This window comes from Cnephaeus nilssonii, assembly GCF_951640355.1.
Source record: "Cnephaeus nilssonii genome assembly, chromosome: 7".
In the NCBI taxonomy this organism is placed as follows: Eukaryota; Metazoa; Chordata; class Mammalia; order Chiroptera; family Vespertilionidae; genus Cnephaeus; species Cnephaeus nilssonii.
In genome coordinates, this window is record NC_137078.1 from 88425997 (window position 1) to 88450421 (window position 24425).

Sequence of the window (24425 nt, forward strand, 5' to 3'; positions counted from 1 at the left end):
GCCATTTAAAATGAAAGTCTGTTATCTCAACACCCAGGGAAAACCGCGAGCATGGGGCCGATTTCCTTCCAGGCCCGTTTTCCGAGGGCCTGGCCTTTGCGTGTGGAGGCTCTCTTCCCTCCGTGGGTGGGGCCATACAGACACGTATGACGCATCCACTAACCTCATCAAGACTATTAATAATCGCTGCGGAGCAGCACGGTCCCATAGCGCGTTCTGTGAGGACGGCAGCGTTTTGTGTCCATACCGCCCCATACTGCAGTCACTTACAGCGTGTGCATACCCAGTCCTTGGAATGTCCCGGCCCAGGACTGAATTTTCAGTCGTTTCATTTTAATTCGTTTAATTGAAATAGCCACGCGTGGCTAACAGCTACCGTGCTGGATCTGGAAAGGGTACTTGTCCAACTGTTGACCCAGGCTACCTCTTGGGGTGAGATTATGGAGTTTCTCATGTGCCAACTCGACATGCTTGAACAGTCTTATCTACAACAGGAATGGGCGCTTTTAGCAATCAGAAGACAGCTCCTGAAGGTTGTACGTGTTTGGCACAGTCCATGTTATGGGGGGAGAAAATAGACTTTTTAAAGGCATGTCGCCCGGGAGGACTGGTCCCGGCAGAACGGGATCTGTTTTTATTTCTCCTATGAATGTACAGCAGAAAGAATGTGGCGTTTAGAATCAGAAGCTGTGGGTTTGTCTCCCGGATCTGCCACTGACTGGCTGTGTGGCCACTTAACCTCCGTGCACCTCAATTTCCTCATCTGCGAGATGGGGATATCGACGCCGGTGACCTCCCCAGGCTGCGGTGGGGACCGGATCAGACAGTGCAGGTGGGAGCGCAGGGGCCCAGCGGAGCCATGGAGCGGGGTGTTCTGGAGACGGTTCCTGTGGAAGGGAGCCTCTTATCTCTGCGAAGGGAGGGACTCGCGGCTCTCGCTCCTCTCTGCCGTTTCCTAGAAACAAGGAAGTGAGGGGGGCATCTCCCAACGTGTGTTCAGCAGATGTTATCAGGTGTTAAGCAGAAACTCAGGGGCTCTGAGGCCGAACAAGACTGGGAATGGCTGTACCGCGCATTGTTCGACAGGGTGTTTTGCTGCAGAACTTTTCAGAGCCTCTGATATGCTAATGAACCTAGGCTTCTCCCCCTGGGCTGGGGTGCCTCCGGGAGCCCACTTTGGGAAAAGCTGCTCTAGGGAGAGCCATGGAATCCAGCGCAGCGACAGGCACCGTGACGGCAGAGAATTACCTTCCCAAGGACCTAAGAAACCGTCTTGAGACTTGAAAGGGAAATATTCTGGGTCCTAACTACAAAAAGGAAAAGTACAAAATTGGAATGAGTAAATGCATAATTGTCCGGGAAGTAGACATTGTGACAACTCAACGCTTAAATGCGGTAGTCATAGCAACCGTCAACACCTGCATGGCTCCTGCTAGGGGCAGGCACAGTCTAAGCCAGTGGTTCTCCACCTTCCTGATGCCGCGACCCTTTCATACAGCTCCTCACCTTGTGGTGACCCCCAACCATAAAACTATTTTCGTTGCTACTTCATAGCTGCAATTTTGCTACTGTTATGAATCATAATGTAAATATCTGTGTTTTCCGATGGTCTTAGGCGACCCTAAACAGTGGTTCTCAACCTGTGGGTCGCGACCCCTTTCACAGGGGTCGCCTGAGACCATCGAAAAACCCAGATATTTACATTACGATTCATAACAGTAGCAAAATTACAGCTATGAAGTAGCAACGAAAATAGTTTTATGGTTGGGGGTCACCACAACATGAGGAGCTGTATGAAAGGGCCTCGGCATTAGGAAGGTGGAGAACCACTGGTCTAAGCGCTTCACGCGTCTTTGATCATTTCCTCCTCACAGCCCTGTAAGACCGATGGCTATGATGCAGCCCCTTTTACAGACGAGGAAACTGAAGTCCAGAGAAGTTCAACAACCTCGAGTGCATGAGTTCATCCAGGTTTTTCTGGATCAGGGAGCCATCCCTCTCCTCCCTCGGGCCCCTTCCTGGGAAGAAGGTGGTGCTTCCAGGAGCCTGGCCAATCAGAATCAGCTTCCTCACGGGGGAAGTGGGCCAGTCATCATGTGAGGAGCAAGAGAGGGGAGATTTGCACACCACATGCGCGGTCCCGCAGCAGGCCCTCGATGTCTGGTGGTCCTCTCCTTCGCCAGAGCACAGTGTGGGAAACTGAGGCACTGAGAGGGGACATGGTCAGGGCTGAGCTTGGAGAGCACCCCAAGAAGCCAGGCAACACTCCCGTGGCTGCCCAGGCCCACGGCAAAGGGCTTCCTTCTCATTGTCCTTCTCACAGCAGCACCGTGGTGGGGGCCCTACCCCCTGGGCCCCTCTCCCTGGGCCCCCCCAGGTCTCCCGGGGTCCCTCCCACCTGGTGCAGGTTCTGTCTGGTCCAGTATCATGTCCAGGGCCTATGCCCTGGGCGTTCTGCTGAAGTCCCTGGGAAGTCCCCTCTCAGGTCCCCCGCCTGTGATGAGGGACACGCACACAGACAGGCCTCTGCCCCTGTTCATGGGCCCCCGTGCTGGCCCGGGGGAGGGCATTCCTCTGCCCGAGTCACCTCTGAAACTGAGTGAGGGCCAGCATCAAGGCGGGCCCTCTGTATGCATCACTGCTGGTTCTCACAGCCCAGGGTCAGTATTTTTGTCCCCGTTTTGCAGGAGAGGAAAGGGAAGCCCAGCAAAGCAAAGCCACGAGCCCGAGTTCACACGGCCTGTAAGTGGTGGAGCTGGGGTTCAAGCCCGGCTCTGCTCCCCCTGCCACAGGGGCCCCACGGGCACAGCCCTGTGCACGAGCGCAGCTCCAGAACACGTGCCTGAGCACACCCCGCCCCCCGCAGCCTGGGAGCGGCGGGCCCTCCTGTCTGAGCCGGGTCCCTCCCCCAGGCCGACCAGGGCCACAGGCTGCAACCCAGGGGGTGTCACAGGGCTCCAAGCCCAGAAGGGGGCCCCACCCTTGGGTTCAAAGCTCTGCAGGTGCCATCCTAATAATTTTATCTCTGGATTGGTGATTTGGAAGTGATGTCTGAGGCAGCAGCGACCCCCACCTTGGGCAGGGCCTGGGCGTGAGTGCGGGTTTGGGGAAGACAGGGGCTTGGGACCCATCTGCCCCCGTTTGGGGCGGGGACCCAGGAGTCTGTGAGGCTCTGCACCCTCTCCACAAGCATCCCAGCTCCAGGGAAGTGCGGCACACAAAACACGGAGGCGGCCTGGGGACGGCGGGAGAACGCAAAAGGCTTGTTTCCTTCTTTTTGGTCAGAGGTCCCATATTTTCATTTTGCACTGGGTGCCCCCAACTAGGCAGCTGGTCCTGACTGAGGATGGGGGAGCACACGCAGGGCCCCCAAAGACACGGTGCAGGTGGGAAAGGAGTCCCGACCAGACCCGCCCTGCTGCTTTTTTCCAAGTGAGTGAAGGAGGCTCAGTTCCCCGGTGTCCTGGGGTCTCGGGGACTTGGTCAGGAAGAGGAGACCCAGGTTGAGGCCTTGGGGACAGGGAAGCCCCCCAGTGGCTGCCCTGAGCTCAGCAATGCTGCCTGGGGCTGCTCGGGGTGTGCACCTGTTCATGCTCCCCAGGCAGCCCGCGCAGAGGTGCATTTGGCCAAATGTGAGAGGGGAGCTGAGCTTCTAATGCCCGCCCTGGTCGGTGGCCTGGGGCAGGCCCAGCTCAGCCCCTACCCCGGGAGTCTTGGCCCAGAGTAATGGGCCTGAGGGGGTGGGGGAATGGTCTCCCTGTCCATGTGTACCATGGACCTGGTGAGGTGGATCACCTGACCTTGGCTTTTAGACACATCATGGCCCATGAAAAGCTCATAGAGGTCTCTGCTGAATGGGGGAGGGCGGGACCATAGCTAAGTCAGCCACAACCTGGATTTGGAATCAAGCTGTGGTAAAGGGTGGGGCTCGGTCGGTGGCCATATGGGGGCTGAGACTGGGGCTGTGTCTGTCTTGTTCACGGCTGAGTACCCAGGGCTGAGCCAGATCTGACGCATAGGAGTGCTTGGCAAATACTGCAGGAGGAAGAATAAGGGAACACATTTGCCCAGAGATCCAAGGCCTGGGCCCTGAGAACAGCTAGCTTACCTTCCAATTAGCCAGACCTGAGTTCAAATCTTGGCTCTGCCACTTACTCCCCGAGGGATATCTTGCCCCTCCCTTCCACTCAGTTTACTCATCTGTACAATGGGGAGAAGTAGGGCAATATTGAGAGTGCTTAGCTCCGCCGGGCAGCCCATGTGAAATGCTCAGTGTGAGAGAATAAGTGTGATTCTACTAAGACCCTGAACACCCCCAACCCCTTCAAACATACTCACTCTGGCTCTAAGATTTCAGGCTTCAACGTTTTTTAAGTGTTTTTCTGTGTTTTCCAAGGTTTTTTCATTGTGCTCATATTACTTGTATCACACGGGCATGTGTGTGTGTGTGTATATGTGTGTGAGGTTCAATTAATGTTATTTATTACCAGTATTGTTTTAAATAGACAATAAATGAAAGGAGGCAAGTCAGTTCCCCTCAAGCATTCACTGGGGTTCCAGTTTTCTAGAAGCCCTCACAGCATTTGGATTCTGTGCCCTCCCAACATGCACCCCTTCCCTGCACGCACCCCTCTCCCACACATGCCTCTCCCCTGCACGCACCCCTCTCCCACACATGCCTCTCCCCTGCACGCACCCCTCTCCCACACATGCCTCTCCCCTGCACGCACCCCTCTCCCACACATGCCTCTCCCCTGCACGCACCCCTCTCCCACACATGCCCCTCCCCTGCATGCACCCCTCTCCCACACATGCCTCTCCCCTGCACGCACCCCTCTCCCACACATGCCTCTCCCCTGCACGCACCCCTCTCCCACACATGCCTCTCCCCTGCATACACCCCTCTCCCCTGCATACACCCCTCTCCCACACATGCCTCTCCCCTGCACGCACCCCTCTCCCACACATGCCTCTCCCCTGCATGCACCCCGCTCTCACACATGCCTCTCCCCTGCATACACCCCTCTCCCCTGCACGCACCCCTCTCAAACACATGCCTCTCCCCTGCACGCACCCCTCTCTCACACATGTCTCTCCCCTGCACACACCCCTCTCCCACACATGCCTCTCCCTTACATACACCCCTCGCCCCTCTGCATCCCACCTCCAGGCTAGACCAGCACCGGCAGAGAGGTTCTGGGTAGGAACCATGGGTGTGATGGGGCCTCTGTCGCCAGCTTAGCAACCAAAGGCTGGTCCCGCCCTCACCTGGTGCCCACCAACCCCCCATGCTCACCCACCCCTCCCCGCTTGAGAGCACACACCCTCACACAGGATAACACACATCAGAGGCCGCACCCACGGCGACAGACAACCAACTTTTCAGGAACCCCTGCCTGTGGGGACCCAGGGACACCTGGTGGTGTGGTCTGAGGGAGGCCGCAGCCTGAAGCTGCTTTCCCTGCCCAGGCTGGTCCCCGCTTCTCTGCTCAGGAAGTGCCTCTTCTTCCTGGGGGTCCCCAGTCACTGTCCCCGGGCCCCTGTCCACTGGGCTGCTGCTGCTGGAGGAGACCCAGAACCGACGGGACTGTGGAGGCCCTGCCCCGGGAGGTTTCCTGTCTGGGAGAGGCCTCAGGTGGGGAAACTGAGGCTGGGAGGGGCGGGGTCACCCCAGGAAGGTGGAGAGGGATGTGACCTGGCCCTGTGGGAGCGCGCAGCAGAGATGGCAGTGGGGAAGGCAGGCCTGGCCAGCCCTCTGTGGGCTTCAGTTTCCTCACCCATCACACTTGGGCCAACCCGGGACCTTCCGGCTCCAACAGGCTGGTGTCCTGGGAGCTCCGGAAGGCTCGAGGGGCTCCGGGCGAAGGCCACACAGCTCCCTGGCTGGCAGGGGAAAGAGGATGCAAATAGGGAGGGTCCCCAGGGGCCTGGGTTAACCCCTTGAACTAATTTCTGGCCTCTTCTTCCTGTGGGGCCGGTTAAAAAATAGCTTCCCATCTGGGGAGGCTGGGCAGGGGGGCGGGCTCCATCTGGGGTTGTCAGGTCCTCCCAGCCTAGCCTGGGTCTGAGACTTGCCCACTCCAACCCCCCAAAGACCAGGCTTGGCTGCCTGTGGTGAGGTGGCCGTCTGACCGAGTTCTTCCCCCTTTGACTCAGCGCTTAGCATCACCACGGCTCTGCTCAAGCCGCCTGAGTCCCTGAGCTCCCATTTTACAGATGGAGAAGATGAGGCACAGTGACCTCCCAAGACACATGTGGAGTCGGGACAGGGGACAGCTTTTAGGACCAAGCTCAGTCCTTGCTGCCCGGTGATGCTGGAACTGTGTCCTCCTTGGGTAGCAGATGTAATGGGGCAGGGTCGCTGCACCCCCAGATGACAAGGCGCACAGCTCAGTGATCTCCATGGGCAGAATCAGTGGTCTGAGCAGGCGCAGCCCTGGGAGGGCGGGAGCGTCAGCCGCACGCCGAGTCAGCCCAGCCTGGGGGGGTCCCAAGGCCCTGCTTCCCTGCTCCGTGACCTCAGCCAAGCCGCTAAGTTCTCAGACCCTCAGTGTCCCATCCGCAAGATGAGGCCGCCTACTTCTGAGGGTGACCGTGAGGACACCCTGGGAGGCGCAGGGCCTGGTCCGAGGGGCGCTCGGTGAATTATGAACCAGCGTGATGACTACACAGGCCTGAGGTCACGAGCACCCTCAGTCTGTGGTCCTCTCTGAGGCTGGAACCGAGTGTCTGAGACGGAAACCATGAGCCTGAGACCATAATGTGAACAAATGGCTGAATAAATGGATATTTTCAGCCAAGATGGAACCAGGGAGGCCTTGGGTGTAAATGGGGCTTTTCTTCAAAGGAGGTCAAATGATGTCCGCGGTTTCCTGCCAAGCCCAGGAGGCCAAGGCTGCTGGTGGGAGTGGGGCTGCAGAGCCCCACAAGGCCACACTGGGCCCCCCGGAACTTGTCCTCCGGGAGGAATCGGGGACGTGGCTGAGACATCCATGCCAGGGTGCTCCCGGCAGTGTCTCCATGACTGAAATCCAGGAACACGCTAAAAAGCCCACCATGAGGGAACCCCACAATGGGCCAGCCGGTGTTGGGGGGGGGTCTCCCCATTTGTATCCCCATCATGCCCAATCAGTGCAGGCACATCCCCTGCCATCAGGAACAGGATTCACGACATGGGGAGATGCATACTATATGTTGCATTTCAAAAGCATGTTCAAAAGCAGGTTCAAAACAGCATATCCTATATGATCCCAACATCATATAAGAAGGGAGGGAGGGAGGGAGGGAGGGAGGGAGGGAGGGAGGGAGGGAGGGAGGGAGGGAAGAAATTAAATCTATACATAGAGTGAGAATACCAGAAGGCTAAAAACCAAAATGTTAACAACTGTTCTGGGTGGCAGGACTAGGGGTGGTTTTAATTTTCTTCTTCATAATTTTATTATTTTTCCAATGTTTTCTTTAATGAATGTGTATTATTCTTATAATCGGAAAACAATGTGTTTTGTTTTAAGAGGTGGGGGGGATTGTTAGAGATTGTTCTCCCCCTTTCATAGACTCTAAAACTGAGGCCCTGAGTGGGAAAGATGTCCATTCATTCACTCACTCGCTCACTCACTCACTCATTCACTCATTGGTTCATCCTCAAAGGCTCCTGGAACCCCCCTAGAGCCAGGCTCAGTTCTACGTCCGATGGCCGAAGACCTGAAAGTGACCCATGTCTGTCCAGAGGGCGGTCACCGTCTGGGGGAGAAAAGGACGCAACAGCAAGTCCTTAAAATGCCTTCCAACAAGGGGCCGAGGGGGTAGGAGAGAGGGGGGGTGGGGGCACATCCTCCTGGGAGTGTCGGAGATGGTCTCACCAAAGGGACACGAGGACAGGGCTTTGGTGTGCAAGCGCGAGTTCTGCAGCCAGAGACCGGGAGGGCTCCCCTGGCAGAGGCGCCGGGGCCTTTGAAGAACCTGCCGTGTGCAGGGAGTGTGTCCGGAGATAAAGCTAGAATGTCCGGTGAGCCAGGCTCTCCAAGGGTCTTGAACTGCCTGGCTCTGTCACTTCCTGGTTGTGTGACTGAGCAAGTCACCCAACCTCCTGGGCCTCCGTTTCCTCATCTGGAAAATGGCCTAATGACCTCATTGGGTTCCTGCAAGACCTGAGCGAGTAAATAATTGCAATGCACACAGACCAGTGTCTGGTGTGTACGAAGGGCTATGAAGGTGTTTGCTTTTATTGTGTGCTGTTATACTGCAGGCATTCTGAAAGCCAAAAGGATTTTTAAGCTAGAAATTAGTGTTCATCCGTTCATTTATTTATTTCAACAGGTATATTTATTGAGATCCTAGAATGAACCCAAGCACTTTTTTAGGCACCGGGGATAGAGTTTCCAGACAAAATACAAGACACTCAAAATGCTTGAATTTCAGACAAATGATGAATCATTGCAGCATTTGAGACTATGTGATACAAAAAAAAAAAAGTGTTCGCTGGTTATCTGAAATTCAAATTTGACTGGGTGTTCTGTATTTCAATTTAATACAACTCTAACCGGGAATGAAATACCAATGGCAAAACAAAACCCCTGCCCTGCTTGAACGGGGGAAAGAGACAACGATCCCTACGTAAAGTGTGACTATCAGGCGGTGACGAACGTGCTGACGAAACAGAAACCAGGGAAGGGGGCATTTGTTTCCGGTCGCTGCTGTAACAAATCACCGAGCTTTAATACAACAGAGTTCTTACCTCACAGCGTGGGGGACAGAAGCCCTGAGGGAGTCTCTCTGAGCTCAGATGCAGGTGTTGGCAGGGCTGTGTTCTGGAGTTTCTGGGAGAACGCGTTTCCTCACCTGATCCAGCTTCTTGGTTGGTGGCCTCTTGCTCTGTCTTCACAGCCAGCACCTCTGGGTCAAGTCCTCGTCTCTCTGCTTCTCCGATCAGTTTTCCATATCACATCTCCCTCGGTCTGCCTCCTCTTCCACTGTAAGAACCCTCATGAGATGCTGGGGCCACCCAGACAATCCAGAGCCATCCTCCCAGCTCCACGTCCTGAGCCTTCATCATACCCGCAAAGTCCCCTTTGCCATGGGAGGTGGCCTATTCACAGGTTTCAGGGGTTGGGGTGTGGATGTCTTTGGGGGCCATTATTCTGCCTACCACAGAAGCTCCCAGGAGGCATCTCACAGGGGGTACAGGGACCTGAATGAGGTGGACAGTTGAGCCATGCAGACAGACTAATAAGGACATCCCGGCCGACGTGGCTCAGTGGTTGAGTGTCAACCTATGAACCAGGAGGTCATGGTTCGATTCCCAGTCAGGGCACATGCCCAGATTGGGGGCTTGATCCCCAGTGTGGGGCGTGTAGGAGGCAGCCGATCGAGGATTCCTTTTCATCATTGATGTTTCTATCTCTCTCTCTCCCTCTCCTTTCCTCTCTGAATCAATAAAAATATTTTTTTTAAATATATTTTATTGATTTTTTACAGAGAGGAAGGGAGAGAGATAGAGAGCTAGAAACATCGATGAGAGAGAAACATCGACCAGCTGCCTCCTGCACACCCCCCACTGGAGATGTGCCCGCATCCAAGGTACATGCCCTTGACCGGAATCGAACCTGGGACCTTTCAGTCTGCAGGCCGAAGCTCTATCCACTGAGCCAAACCGGTTTCGGCAATAAAAATATTTTTAAAAGAAGAAGGAGGAGGAGGAGGACAGGATGCGCAAAGACCCTACGATGGGGGTGTGATTGGTGTGTCAAGAACCAGAGAGGAGGCCAGTGTGGCTAGGGCAGGAGGAGGGAAGGGGAGAATGGAAGGGGATGAGGACAGAGAGCTGGAAGGGGCTGGTCATGCAGAGCCCCACAGGGCTGATGGGAAGGAAGAATCGGGGATGCCCCGCCCCACTCCTGGCCTTCAACGGCCCCAACCCCTGCCCTCAGCACCATCCCGTTCTGCTAAGCTGACACCCACTCCAAGAGTGTTCACATCAAAGGCCCAATTCCTCTGATTGCAAGAGGAGAAGGAAGAGGGTTCCCCTGCACATGAGGGGTTAGGACTGGGGGTTTAAAAGACCTTCTGGTGTGCTAGCAGGAAACTGTTGGCTACTAACCAGGAAGGTTGGTAACCCGTAGGAGACTAGGTCTTGGCTGAGGGTCAAGGGGGCCAGTGCCCGCAGGGACCTTGCATTCAGGGACCAGCCAAGCTCCCGAGATGATGTGGGGGAGTCCTGGGTCCTGATGTTGGACTCCCCTTGGCTACTGGTCACCTGTGACCTGAGAAGCCACCCCCCACCCCACCCCCACCCCGACCTGTTTCTCCAGCATGAGCGAGTTGGAGTCAAGGATCTTCAAGGTCCTCCCAGCACTGGCCACAGCGCTTCCCACACTCTCAGACTCTCTGAGCTAGGGATCTTACAGTCCAGACAAAACCTCATATCTGCGTGACCCTAGGCAGGTTGCTTAACCCTGCTGAGCCTCAGTTTCCCCGTCTGTAAGTGGGGATGATCGTAGCACCCACCTCCTAGGGTGGCGTGAGGACGAGGAGCTAAGCCTCAGAAAGGGCTCAGAGCTGTGCCTGGCACACAGCGGGCGCTCAGATAAACGTGAGCTCTGACCACCGAGATCCGAACATCCTCGGAGCCCAGAGTCATGACCTTGTCTCCAGGAGCCTGACATTGGCAGGCTGTAGGATTCTGGGTCTCCAGACCCCCCTACCGCAGCATGCCCCCAACGCCCTGGCCTCCCCCACGTGCTGGGTGGCAGACCTACCCCATAACCACATGAAAAGCCGTTCCCCCAGGGTGTCCCCACACCTGGGAAAGCCGGCAGCCTGCCCGGCCCTGGCCCCGCCTGGTGGCTGGAACACCGGGCAAGATCAATGAAGCCCGGCTGGGCTCCCAGTGCCGCCACCTTGTTCCAATCAGCGCTGGGCGCCTTCCGCTCCGGACCCCCGCCCAGCCCCTCCCAGGCCCTGCCCAGCAGCCCACGTTCCCAGCCCCGTGACCCCTGAGGAGCGGTGCCCACAGCCTGGCTCCGTTCTGGCTGCAGCTTGCCTGGGCTTGGGCGGGTGAAGAACGTGCTAGATGATGGGGTGACTAGAGCAGCTACAGGTCATGGTGGGGACCGGGCATCCAGACACCAAGTGATGCTCTAGGAGCCCCTCCCATCTCTAGCCTCAGTTTCCTCAGCAGCCAGGGGGCTACTTACATTCACCCCATCTGGCCCTGGCCGGGTGGCTCAGTTGGTTGGAGCGCTGCCCCGTACACTGAAAGGTGGCAGTCTGATTCCCCATCTGAGCACATAGCTAGGTTGCAGGTTCAACCCTCAGTCAGGGCATATACAGGAGGCAACTGATCGATATTTCTCTCTCACATCAATGTTTCTCCCCCCACCCCACTCCTTTCTCTCTAAAAATCAATAAAACATATCCTCTGGTGAGGTTTTTTTTAAAAAATTCACCCCATCTGGGGCTATTGTGGGAGAAGCAAAAGAGATAAAAGGGAGAAGAAAGCTTTAGACATGGTGGGTGTGCGCGGTGAAGAGGAGGGGAGAGAAAACCTGTGGGAGAAGCCAGTTCCCACCGCCAAGCATGGACCCTCCCGGCGGATCCCCCTCCCTTCCTCTACCCACGTCCTTCTCAACCTTCCGGTCTCAGCTTCGATGTCAGCTCCTCTGAGAGACCTTCCCTGGCCACCTTGGCTAAAGTATTAGTGACCACCCGCCCGCCACACCCACCCATCCAGTCACCCCACTACCCCTTTGCTCAGTCTGTTTTCTCACCGTCGCAAGACGCTGTCGAGTTTTGGCGTGTTTGTTCATCTGCCTCCTCTCTATCTGCTGCCTTCTCTGCTGGGATCCAAGCTCCATGGAGCGCCGTGGCTGCCTTGTCCACTGCTGCAACTCCCGCACCTGAAATAACCCCTGGCGCATAGTAGGTGCTCAATGAATGCTTGTTGACTGAATGAATCTGGTGCCTCCTCCTCCATGTGTGTCTTGTTTCTCCTTTTCCGGCCCATCCCAGCCCTTCCCCCATCAAGTACCGGGCTCCCAGGGGACAGGACTGGAACATTGTCCCCTGTGTTCTTGAGAGGGGGCTAGGCCCCTGTGAGCTACAGACCTTGAGACTCTCAAGGTCACCCTGATTTGACGGAGGGTCAGGAATGGGGCAGTCAGAGGGCCCAGCCCCGACCCTGGGTCTGAGCACACCCTATGATCCCCTTCCGGAAGCCAGCTCAGCCAGAGACACACACATGATGAGCGTCACATTCCTGCCGGTGACACAGTCGGGCCAACAGCAAATGACAAAGAGTGCCCTGTGTCTGAGCCTGTGGCCTAGACATGCCAGGCGCGATTTATGGGCCTGCTCTAGTGTCTGTTCGGCTCTGCCCACATCCTCAGCACCTCCCCACGGGCCCCAGGCCTCGCCAGCAAGCGGGGGATACAGCTCATGGCATAGGGCTGGCGTCACTCTGGGAGCAGATCTCCCTAGCTGCAGGCCTCCACCCCGGCCATCCACCCTTGCTGACCTTTGGTGCCCATGGGTCATCTGTGGACTCTGGGTAACAGCTGTGTCTTGTTTCCATGGTGTCTGTGCTCCCCACGGGCCAGGCCGGGCAGCACAGGCTGCCTAGGTTCAAAGCTCAGCTCTGACATTCACCTGCTGTGTAAACTGGGACAAGATACTAACCTCTCTGTGCCTCAGTGTTCCTCGTGTTATAATGGCAGCGATAATAAGAGTGCCTTACACATAAGGTGGCTGAGAGGATTAAATGAATTAATACAAGTCAAGCGTAGATAGCATTAGCTATTATGATTGAGGGGCCTGTCCGCAGCAGGGCACAATTTCAGCATCAATAGATCGTGGTTCGAATCCCAGTTCTGCCCCTTCCTAGGTGGGTTCAGGAGACTTACTGGATGAACTTCAGTTCCTCACCTATAAACTAGTCCCGTGGTCGGCAAACTGCGGCTCGCAAGCCACATGCGGCTCTTTGGCCCCTTGAGTGTGGCTCTTCCACAAAATACCACGGCCGGGGCGAGTCTATTTTGAAGAAGTGGCGTTAGAAGAAGTTTAAGTTTAAAAAATGTGGCTCTCGAAAGAAATTCCAATCGTTGTACTGTTGATATTTGGCTCTGTTGACTAATGAGTTTGCCGACCACTGAACTAGTCCAATGATGTACCTGAAAGGCTTTGGTAAGATTTAAGAGGCTCTCAGGGAGCGTGCTCAGCGGGGCCGGGTACCCAGGAATGCCCCACATGAGGGGTTGCCATCATGAGGATGGCTTCAGGGCCACCAGGTGATTCGGCGGAGAGGGGCCTGGCGGACAGGACCAGCTGGTTGAAACAGTGCTTTGGCGGAGAATAAGCACTCACAGCTCGGCTGCACCGCGGGCTCGGCTGTGACTATGCAAATGGAGCTTTTTTGTCCACTCTTTCTTCAGAGGTTCGGGGGAAGGGAGCTTTCTTTCTGTCTTATCTCTTGTTTTCCTTTTAAAATATCTTATTGTAAAATATAGTAACTGTATAAATGTCAAGATTGTTTAGAGAAAAATAATAAAACAGATATTCATCTACCCACCACTTAGCTTTACAAAACCCCTCCAGCCTGGCTGGCATGGCTCAGTGGTTGAGCATCCACCTAGGAACCAGGAGGTCAGGATTCGATTCCCAGTGTGGGGCGTGCAGGAGGCTGCCGATCAATGATTCTCTCTTATCACTGATGTTTCTGTATATCTCTTTCTCCCTCTACCTTCCTCTCTGAAGTCAATAAAAATACATTTTTTAAAACCCCTCTGGTAGGACCTTAGGACTCCCACCAGTCTCCCCTCCCAAATCACATTCCCTCTTCACCTTCCCCCTGCAGTGGTGGGAGGGGGGAACCACTCTCCTGGTGTATATGCTTTTTGCTTTCAATGTCATTTTCTATTTACAAGAGCAGACAAGGTGGGCTGCACTAAAAGACAGCAATAGGGATGTGAGCTATTAAGCTACTAAAGAAGTTTACGCGGGGCGGGGGTGGGGGGAAGACGAGCATGAACGATGGTTCATTCTCCCCATTTTACAGATGAAAAAAAAAACCACACAAAACACTGAGGCTTGAGAAGGCTCAAGGTCACACAGCTAGAAGGTAAAGACTCCAGGGTGGGATCTCAGAGCTGCTATGCACTGAATTGCAGATTATTGGGTTATAAATGGAGCTTTGGTTTCACTGTCTCATTTGATCAATAGATGTTTGCTCAGAGCCAGCCCTGCACTGGACACCAGCATCTGGTCCAGCCTCCTGCCCCTTCCAACACTTTGAACTCCCTCTGCAATATCCTGGCCTCCACTTGGATATCTCCGTGACGGGAAGCTCTCTGTCTCTGGAGGGATGTGTCTCATCCTCTCTCTGGTTGGCTCTCAATGCTTCTTTTCCTCGTATGTTGCCCAGTACCCACGGGCCCTAGTTCCATCCCCGGCGTCCATGTGGTCCCGCCTCCCAGGAGCTCTTCACGGATCTGAGAGTGGCGCTCTCAGCCTCCTCCAGGCCTGCTCTTCTCCAGGACCAAGTCCCCAGGTGCTTTAACAGTTCATCACGTGACATGGTTTCAATACTATTGCCCATGCGGAGGTCCCTGGAGGTGTCACGTGGGCCCTAACAGAGGGGTTGTCGAACTGTGACGACGATTGTTTCAAAGCTCCCGCTGCATGGCAGCAGCCCCTTCACACCCCGCTTCTCAGGGAACCCTACGTGCACCCCTCTTGGAACAGCCCCATTTCTCTGGACCGGGAGGGCAGGCTCTCCTCGCCTCCTAGACATTTGGGGGGAGGGGAGAGAAAGGTTAAACGTCAGATGCTGGGGAAGTGTCTGGAAACCTGAGGTACAAACTGCCTGAAAGCCAATGCCCCTGAATTGAGGAGAAGCAGAAGCTTGCATGGCCAGGGTTCCACTCTGCCCAGGGCCGACCGGGATTACAGAGCCACGCTCTTAGCCCTGATTCCGCACCTGCCTCGGAGTTCGTGTGTGGATCCATCCACAGGCTGGTCTGTCTACGCGACCTTGACGTGTGCCTCTGCCGTGTGTGTGCCTCTGCCCGTGTGTGCCTCTGCCCGTGTGTGTGTGTCTCTGCCCGTGTGTATGTGTCTCTGCCCGTGTGTGTGTCTACACAGCCTTAAATGAAGACCTACCTGCGTCTGCGTCTGTGCATGTCTCCTTACTGTGTTTGTCCACACGTACGCTTACATGTGTTTACACGTGTGGCTGCATCCTAACAGTGCTGGCCTCCGTGAGGGCTTGTCCACATGGAAGTGTAGGAGTCGCCGGTGAGTGTGTGTGAGAGGGTATGCCCATGAGCATGTGTGCTGTGGGTGTGCCCACGAGAGGAGGTGTGTGTGTGTGTGTGTGTGTGTGTGTGTGTGTGTGTGAGCGTGTGCACACCCCGTGTGCCGGGGTCCAGTGGAGCCTTTCCCATCCTGGCTTCCCAGCACCCCCTCCCTCACCTGCTCCTCAGAGCTTAGAGTCTGAGGCTTCCTCCCATTTTCTAGCCGAATGATAACCAGTGGGAAAGGGGCCTTTGCTATGGAAACAGTGACAGGAAACTGAGGCTTGGAGAGGCCTGAGTGTGAATGAGGGGAAAAAGACATTGCTCTCATCAGGCAGGTTTTATTCTAAAGTGAGTCTTTAGTTCCTACCGAGGACCCTTAGCCATGGATTCCAGGCTTGGGTGCTTAGGGTGCCTAACAGGCCAAGGTGGGCTGGGCCTGAGGGAGGGGGACTAGACCAAGGCTTTTGCAGAGAAGAGCTGGGCCTGCAGGCAGTCCTTCCGAGTCGGTCCAACTGCCAGTCAGCATCTTGTGTGGCCCTGAGCAAGTCCCTAACCTTCCCTGGGCCTCAGTTCTCCCAGACCTGCCATAGATGAGCATGGAGTTCTCGAACTGGGGGAGCAAGTGTGTCCGATGCACTTACCTCCCTGATGGGATGTCTGAGGCCCAGAGAGGGAAGGGATTTTCCCAGGGCCACCCAGCAGCTAGGTCCATGAGCCTCAGGCCCCGTGCAGGTGACAGGTCATGACCACCCTTAGGCTCCATTCAGCCCCAATCAACTGTTTCCTCCACCCAGGAGAGCGGTGGGGAAACTGAGCATGAAAGAGGGAGGGAGTCACAAAGAAGGACTTGCAGATGCTCAGAGTGGGGAGCTGCAGGGGCCAGGACTCCTGCTACGTCCCGGGCCTGACGGAGGCCCTGAGCCACCGCGGGAGAGCTAATAAATTTCTAAGTGGAACAAACAACTGTAAAACTGGGACCCGCCTCCCCAGCCCTATGGAACCTGGCCCAGGCCCAGGCTCACTGCCGCACAGCCTGGTACTGAGTGCCCTTTGCCTCCTTGGCCTCAGTTATCCCTCTGTCATTTGGGAATTAAAAAAAGCCTGACACAGGCAGCATCACACCCCCCCCCCCCGCCATGCCCCCCGGGAAATGGCGAAGACGGGCTATTGCAGAATGTGGAGTGGGTAAGACACTTACTTCAGTCCCCGACTCCAAATCTGGGCTTTCTTGCCACCTGGGAGCCTCTCTGAGCCTCAGTTTCCACAGCTGCTCAGTTCACAAGGTTGTCTGAAGTGCATCGCAGACCATGTAAGCAAAGCAGGTGCTCAGAAACACTACCCCCCAGGCCTGGGCACGTGGCAGGGGCGGGAGACCTGTGGCCATTGGTTGATGGGGTAACCGGTTATGTAATTTGGGGGGGCCCCAGTGCAAAACGAAACCGCAGGCCCCTTGTTCAAAAAGTCTTAAGAAATTCAAGGCAGTGATGGCAGAGCGTTCAACCAAGCATGGGACCCTTCTGAGAGCCGGGCCCCGTGTGACTGCCTGGGTCCCAGGCCAGGCCGGGGGCGGGTCCTGCCTGTGGGACAGCTGGGGCGGCTCGAGGCCCTTCCCCGGGGACATCCCCCCCCCCCCCCCCAGGGCCGCAGCTGGGTCGTGGCTGCCGGGCCCTGCCACCCTCCGTGGCCATCGGAGGCAGCATAAAAGCCCAACTGTTCCCCGCCTCGTCATGCCCGTTTTTATCTCCTGCCATGCATACAGCGCATAGCTGACTTCTTTCCGCGGCGGGCTGCGCTTTTTTTCTTTTCCAAGGGCGACGCTGGGAAGCCATGTGGCTTTTATTGCTGGCAGGAATGTCTGAGGCGTTCCTTCGCCACCACATGAAATGGAGCCGTAATCTTCATCTGCGCAAGGCCCGAGCCCCCGGTCTCCTCCGAGCCACCGGCCTCTGAGATTAATTAAGGCTTCACAAGGACTGACAGTCATTAGGACCTTTGGGGGGAGGTGGAAAACCCCTAATGGGACTGGCTGAGCCCCGCAGCCGCTGGGTGGGCGGTGGGGTGAGGAGGGCCTGCCCTCAAGACGAAGGAGGCATCGGGGAGATGGCAGGAGGGGGCAGGAGGGGGTTCCAGACGCTGCCCCTGGCCTAGGCTGCGACCTGGAGTGAGACCCTTCCCCTCCCCGGGCCTCCGCTCCGCCCGCGGATAAACAGGAGCTTGGGATGTGATATCTCAGAGCCCTGTGGAGTCTGACCGTTCTGAATCTTGCCCACAATTCTCCTGCCAGGATTCTAATTCTATTCCATGACGGCAACTTCAGGCATCCGATTCTCGTCCATGAGAACAGAGCGTGGTGGTCAGGAACGTGGGCTCTGGGGCCAGGCGGCCTGGTTGGAATCCCAGCTCCGCACTTTCCCAGCTGTGTGTCCTTGAGCAAATTACTCAACCTCTCTGTCTTCAGGGTTTTTTTTTTACTTGTAAGATGGGGTGATAACGGTACCTCTCCCATAAGATTACTCTGAGGCATAAATAAGTATAAAGTGTGGGGTGAGGCCTGGCATGCCGTGAGAGCTTAACTGTAGTTAGAAAAAACCCGATAGAGTTCGGGATTCTGCTCCTGTGGTTCATCCTATTCCAAAAATCGGTTTCTGACTGGCTCCTAGCCTCCTGCCTGATTAAGGCTTGGAGGCATTTTGAACCTGGAAGTCCTTCTGTCTTTCCTCCACTGGAGGGGATGTGAGAGGTGACAGCCGCTCCGAGGAGCCTTTCTCTCCCTGGTGGGCAGGAGTCCGGCAGGCAAAGGTCAGAAAGGCCCCTGCGGGCCACGCCAGGCAGCCCCCCGGCCTTGCCCAACCTCAGTCTCCATCTCCCTTCTTCCCATGCTCCCGTCTGTAAAGTGGGACCATAACCGAGTCTACCTCCGCACGCGGTTCCAGGCTGGAGGAGAGCACCCGGAGGGAGGGCCCAGCGGAGGACGCCCGCAGCACCCTCCCCGTCTCCCAACCCGGTTTGAAGGGCCAGCTCACTTCCCAATCTGCAGCTGCCCAACCGATCGTATTGCCTCTAGCCCCCTGCCGCCCTCCCTCCTCCCCCCCCCCCTCCCGCTCCGGCACATGTATTGAGCACTTTCAACATCTGTTTACCTGGCTCTTCCCACTACTTTCTCCATCAAGGAGGAGGCCGTGCTTAGCCAGGCGGTGCCGCAGCTCCCCGACGTGTGAGTCCGATGGGCCTTTTAACCTGGCTCTGGCTCTCCCTGGCACAGAAAGCCCTGAGCAATGTGCCTCTTCACTTAAATGGGCCTAACACCTACCACGTCCACTTGCTGTGAGGATGGGACTTAAAGCCCAAACAGTGCCTGACACGGTGACACCTCAGCACACCTGGTTGTCATTGTTTTTCCCATCATACCGGCCAGGGCGATGCAAAAGTCACACAGTCCGTCAACGGCAGAGCCAGTAGCTGTATCCTAACCACAGTGCTCTCCCCAGCTCCCCCTCCTCCCCTCAGAGTCTGGCCCTTTCCAAACAAACACACACACACACACAAAAAAAAAAAAAAACAAAAAAAAACAACCCACTCTGTAATTTGAGAAGCACACTTGTCTGCCTGAACATTCTGGAACATTCTGGAGCCTTCCAGAGTCTGCCCGGGAGGGATGGCTCCGAGCTGGATTCTCTGGGGTGAGGGCCCCCAACCCGGAGGCAACAACTCTTCAAACATAATACGGGTTTTTATTACCCTTTCTAGCTTTATATACATTTTATGTATCATATTACATATAATTTCTATTATATGTAATATACATGTATACTTGTATACGTATAAATATACATCTGAAACCAGGAGCCGGCGAGCGCTGGTTCAGTTAGCGGTATTGCCTTTCTTTCTCCTTCACATGGAACAATTGATGGGATTTTAGATCCGGTGAAACTCAATGCCTCTCCCGTCCTAGATGGGGCCTTGAATCCCTCGGATTCGTAACATGGAGCTATCAGAGCAGCCTCCATTCGCAGAGAGGAAACCGGCTCAGCGAGGCACAGCCATGCGCCCCCTGGAGCTCTAGGGCTCCAGGCGGGAGGGTGACTCGGTGATCCGTATCCCTCCGGAGCTGAGGTGTGGAGGCCAGAGTGGGAGCTTCCAGGAGACAGTCCTCTGCGCTGGCCACTGGACGGGGCTCCTGTGAGGCTCTGGACAAAGGGACTAGATGCCCCCAGGAGGGCCGGAGGGGGAGGGGGCTGACAGAGTCTGCTGAGGCCAGTTCCTACTTAGAATAATGTCTGCCTGTGGGGGAAGGCGGGAGGGGGGTGGGGCGGGGACCAGCGGGTTTCTGGAGTGAGGGTCTGAGCCTAAGGAAGGTGAATTGTCCATCTCCACAGGCAGCCCTGTGCTGGGTGCTGGAAGGCCTCCTGCAGGCTGCCTCTGTCAGCAGCCAGGCCACCGTCTTGACCTCCCCAGGCGAGCCCAGGGGGCAGGATGGCCAGGGACGAGGCTCCAAGACCTGGCAGGCTTCGAACACACGAGAACTGGCTATTTCACAACGGGGAGCGTGAGGCCCAGAGAGGGGAGGGGACTTGCCAAAGGCCCCTGACAAGGAGTGACTCGGTCTTATTAACAACGACAGCCCAGCCGGTTCGCATGGATGGAGCACCCCCTAGGTCCCAGGTCTGTGCTCAGCACCTTACACACGAGGAGGCCAGTATTATTCTCCCCACTTTCAGATAACACAGCTGAGGCTCAGAGGGGTTTTCAGCAATTTTCTAGATCCCAGTAGGTGGTGGAAGAAGTCAAACTCGGGCAGTGAAACTGCAGACCGAAGCTCCCCCCACAACCACGGGACCTCTTAGAAGGTTCTCCAGGGCACGTATGTTCATTGTCTGGCACACATGGGGGATCCTTCACCCTCCCCAAGCACCAGGACGCTCCAGGAACCAGGTCTGCCCTGGGAAGCACCAGGACGGCGTGCAGAGCGCACTCCTAGACACTGAGTCTCCGGGGGCAGGAGGAGGGCTTCCTGACACAGGGTCCTTCTCACCCACGCGGCCTCTCCCAGGGGTGAAGGGCGCTGGGGGAGGGAGTGGCCCCCAGAACCAGGGCTCTGCAGGCCCCAGGCTGCGTCCCTGTTTACCCAGCTCTTGGCCAAGGTAGGACCAGACTTCCTGTCTTCCTCACCCTGCTGCAGACGACTTAGGGCGCTCTTAGGTGAGAGCCATTTGAGAGAAAGCAGGGTGTTTGCCCATCAGTCTAGTGGAAGGGGGAGAAGAGATGGCTGTCCATAAAGATGGAAAATGGAGAGGGTATCTCCGTGTTCCAGGTAGGGGAGTAGGAACTGTCCAACTACCTTTCCGTGGTAAAGAGAGAGGAAGAGAGGAGGGAGAGAGGGAAGGAGACGGGAGAGGGGAGAAGAAGTGGGGAGAGGGAGAGAGAACCCTAGGTCTGTTAGTCCAGGATGGAGAAGAAGTAGGTCGAAATCGGTCTGTTCTGTGCGCCCTACTCCCCCCCCCCCCGCCCTCCCCCCGGACCAGGACAGGAAAGGGCTGCCTTGCTGTGGGGAAGAATGTTCTGCTGATCGGAGGGTGCAGGGACCCTCGGATGCTGAGATGCGAACGCAGAATGCGCGAGTGCCAAAGTGTTACGTCCATGGGGGCGGGGAGGGCGGCCTTCAGGAAGACTCAAAGCCTTTGGTTTGTTCGAGACGTAGCCGCACAGACGGCGAGGAGTCGGACGAGACGTCTGTCCAGAAAGGGCAGCTCTTAGGAGAAGACCCCCCGCGCCTGGACACCGGGACCGCAGCTGGCGCACACGTGCGCGCAGGCCTGCGGGGCAACTCCGCGGCTGGCAGCGTGCAGGCGCCAACTAGCGGTGGCTCCCGGAACTGCTCTAGCTCAGCCGGCTCCGGCGACCTGGGGCTGGGGACCCAATCGCCAACAACTGGGCTCCTCTGGTTCCCCGCACGCACCTTCAGCGAGCGCCCTCCGTGGGCTGGTGCCGATCCGGGTCCTGTGCCATGTGCCGAGGCCCACAGGAGCCCCATTCTCAGGAAACCCATTTGTAAACCGCCCCTCGGATGAGAGGGAGAAATCAGGCGGCGGGGCAAGTAAGGGGTGCAAACCGAAACCATTAGACAAATTGAATTTACAAACTTCACATGCATGATGGGGTCCTGGCCCCACAGCCGCTCCAGGGCAGCACGCGCCGACCGCCCTCCCTGGCCCGGGCTACCTGGCTCGGACGCAGCGGGCCTGTCGTTGGGAAGCTCCGAGAGGAGAGGCCGGACGCACCACGGCCCCGGTCCCTCGCTTTCTTCTCGTCCCGCTGCTGGTGCCAGCGCTCCCGAGAGCGCGCGGGCCTCGGTGCAGGCGCTCTAAAAAGCCCAGCAAAGGGCTCTCTTGTCCGGGCTTTCCAAATGGCCCGAGGGCCTGACTGGAGGCTCCGAGACGGGTAGGGACCAGCTCTCCGGGTGGCCGAGGTTGGCCCAGATTCCGTTTGCTCTGCAGTGCACCCTGGCCTTGATTTCGTTTGTCTACGACGAAATGGCCACCGCTGGGCCAGGGTCAGATCCAGGGCGGGATCTCTCGGTCACCGTCGGAGTCTACGCTGCTGTGCTCCTGAGGCTTGGAAATTCGTCGTTTTGCACCTGTCGGGGGGCCGGGAGCAACGAATACTCACCCCCGTCTCCAAAACGGCGGGGTCCGCCGGCACGAGTTCGTTCCCCACCCTCCAGGGAGCGCATCCGGGCGGTAATCCAGAGTGAACGGGTCTTGGATCTTTTCCTGTTCCCCTCTCCTCTGTAGCCGGTCCCTGGGCCCGCTCGCCTGGCTTAGGAGGCAGGAGAGGAAGGGATTGTTTGACGTGAAGCCCCGGGAATGGTTGGGCCGCGCCGGGGGAGTGGGAGCGACTAGCCAGGGCCGGCGTGCAGACCGCGCCTCGGCAGAGCTGCCTGCACTCCTTGGGCGCGGCGGCCGGAGCGCACCGTCCGGGAAGACGTGGGCTTGGACCCGCGGGAGCCAGTTTGCACCCACGTGGAGGAAGTACATTCCCTCCTTTGGAAGCCTGGGCCCTAACTTCGCAGCCATTCCCGTTCTCCGCACCAGTTTTCTTCTGGCTACAAACTAGCGTCCTTTTCCAGGACGCAGGACCGCAGTTACCAGCACGGGGACTGGTGTTGGGGGGCGGGGGGGGGGGGGGAGCAGGGAAAAGCACTCGCATTTTCCAGGCCCATCCTGCTTTTCCACAAGCCGCTGGCCTCCACAACGAAGGACGACTCAGCGAGGCCTGCGCATCTCCACGGTTGTGTGGCAGGAGAGCGCTGAGGAGCAGGGTTAGTCGCCCCCAAGCCGGATGCGGGCCCGAGGGGGCACCCTTCCCTCTGTCCCCGGGTTGACACCGGGGCCTCCCCGGCCGGCATCACAGCCGCACGGGGCTGAGAGCTGCAGAGGCCGCCGGTGCGCGCTTCGTCTCCTGCGCTGTGGAAGCTCTTGGGTCAAAATAATTGGCGGGCGGGGCGGTGAGGAGCCTTTTGGGGGGCAGCTCCCCGCGCGATGTCACCCGCCTTGGGGCCCCCGCGGCTCCCCACTGGGGTGCGGGCTGCACGGGCCGAAAGCAGCTGGAGTTGGGGCGGCCCGACCGCAGGCCAGCAGCGGGGAAGGGGGGCAGAAAGGGAGGCGCGGCCCCGGAGACAGCGGCAAATGAGGCTTCGGGAGGACTCGGGTGCTTTAAACACATTTCCAGCCTCGGCCCCGCTCCCCGGAACCCTCGAGGGGCCCTGGGCTATCGCGTGGGGGCACCCGACCCCGCGCGTCCTCCTCGGGGCGGGGCCTTCCGCCCCTCGGGGTGGGGCGGCCTTCGGCGGTCCCCGTCCTCCCCCCGCGAGCGCCGAGGTGCCCGCGATGGGGGCTGCGATTGGCTGCGCGACGCGTCGCTCCGGCCGGCCCCGCCCCGCGGGCCCGGGGTACTAACCCCGCGCGCGGGCGGCCGCGGCCCCGCCACTTGATTCTTGAGGATTTGTTGTGGGGCTGCGGCCGCGAGCGGGCTGCGGGGGCGGAGGCTGCGGCGGCGGCACGGTCGGCGCGGGCCCCGCCGCGGCTGAAGCTGCCGGGACCGGCGCGCCGGGCGGCCGCACCGGGGCCGCGCGCCCAGGATGCGGGACTAGCGGGCTGGCTGCGCGGCCGTCGGGGCTGCGAGGCTTCGCTGCGGGCGGGCTCGGCGGGGCGTCCCCGGGCGCCGCCCCCTGGGCCCCGAGGCCCGGGTCGGGCGCTTCTGCTTTCCCGCTTCTAGCGGCGGCCGCGGCGGCGGAGGAGGCGCCCGCGCCGGCTGCCCCGGGGGAGCCGCGCCGCCGCCGCCGCCCGGCCGGCGCCCTGACGGCCGCTGTTATGCGTATTCCCGTAGACCCGAGCACCAGCCGCCGCTTCACACCTCCCTCCACGGCCTTCCCCTGCGGCGGCGGCGGCGGCGGCGGCAAGATGGGCGAGAACAGCGGCGCGCTGAGCGTGCAGGCGGCCGTGGGGCCCGGCGGGCGCGCCCGGCCCGAGGTGCGCTCGATGGTGGACGTGCTGGCGGACCACGCGGGCGAGCTCGTGCGCACCGACAGCCCCAACTTCCTCTGCTCGGTGCTGCCATCGCACTGGCGCTGCAACAAGACGCTGCCGGTCGCCTTTAAGGTGAGCTCGGGGCCCGGGGAGGGAGGACACGGCCCCTGGGGCGCCGGGCGTCTCAGCTGCCGGAGCCGGAGCCGGGGCCGGGGAACCCTCGGAGGGGAGGGGTGGGGAGGGGACGCGCCCGCGACCCCGAAGCCAGAGCCGGGCAACTGGGCCACCAGCCCTGTGGGTCTCAGGGCGCGCTCCCCCCGGAGCCTCAGGCGTTTCCTTTGGGGGCACCCCGCGCTGGTGACTTTTAGGGAGGCATGCCCCCTCCACCTTCGGGGAGCCCTTCGGAGAAACGTGGACAGGGAAGCGGGCCGCTGGGGCTCCCCTCCAACCCGGATCCTTCGGACGCAGCCCTGCGGGGAGGGGAGGAGAGGAGCCCGGGGACCCGGGCGAGGACCCGGCGGTGGGGTGCGGAGGGTGTGGGCCTCCCCGGCACTGCCGGCACCCCTCCTCCGGCACGGCCTCAGAAACACTTCCTGCTCGCACCCTCCGCCTC

General features: G+C 58.3%; 1 protein-coding gene across 1 annotated transcript in view; it reads left to right on the forward strand.

The window, feature by feature from the left end:
• The window catches only part of RUNX3 (RUNX family transcription factor 3), a gene marked incomplete at its 3' end in the record, with an annotated part of 59268 nt that overhangs the window by 9834 nt on the left and 25009 nt on the right, over positions 1–24425 (forward strand). The window contains exon 2 of the mRNA XM_079778245.1: positions 23673–23944. Coding sequence (XP_079634371.1) covers positions 23673–23944 — 272 coding nt within the window. The remainder of the gene's footprint in view (positions 1–23672; positions 23945–24425) is intronic.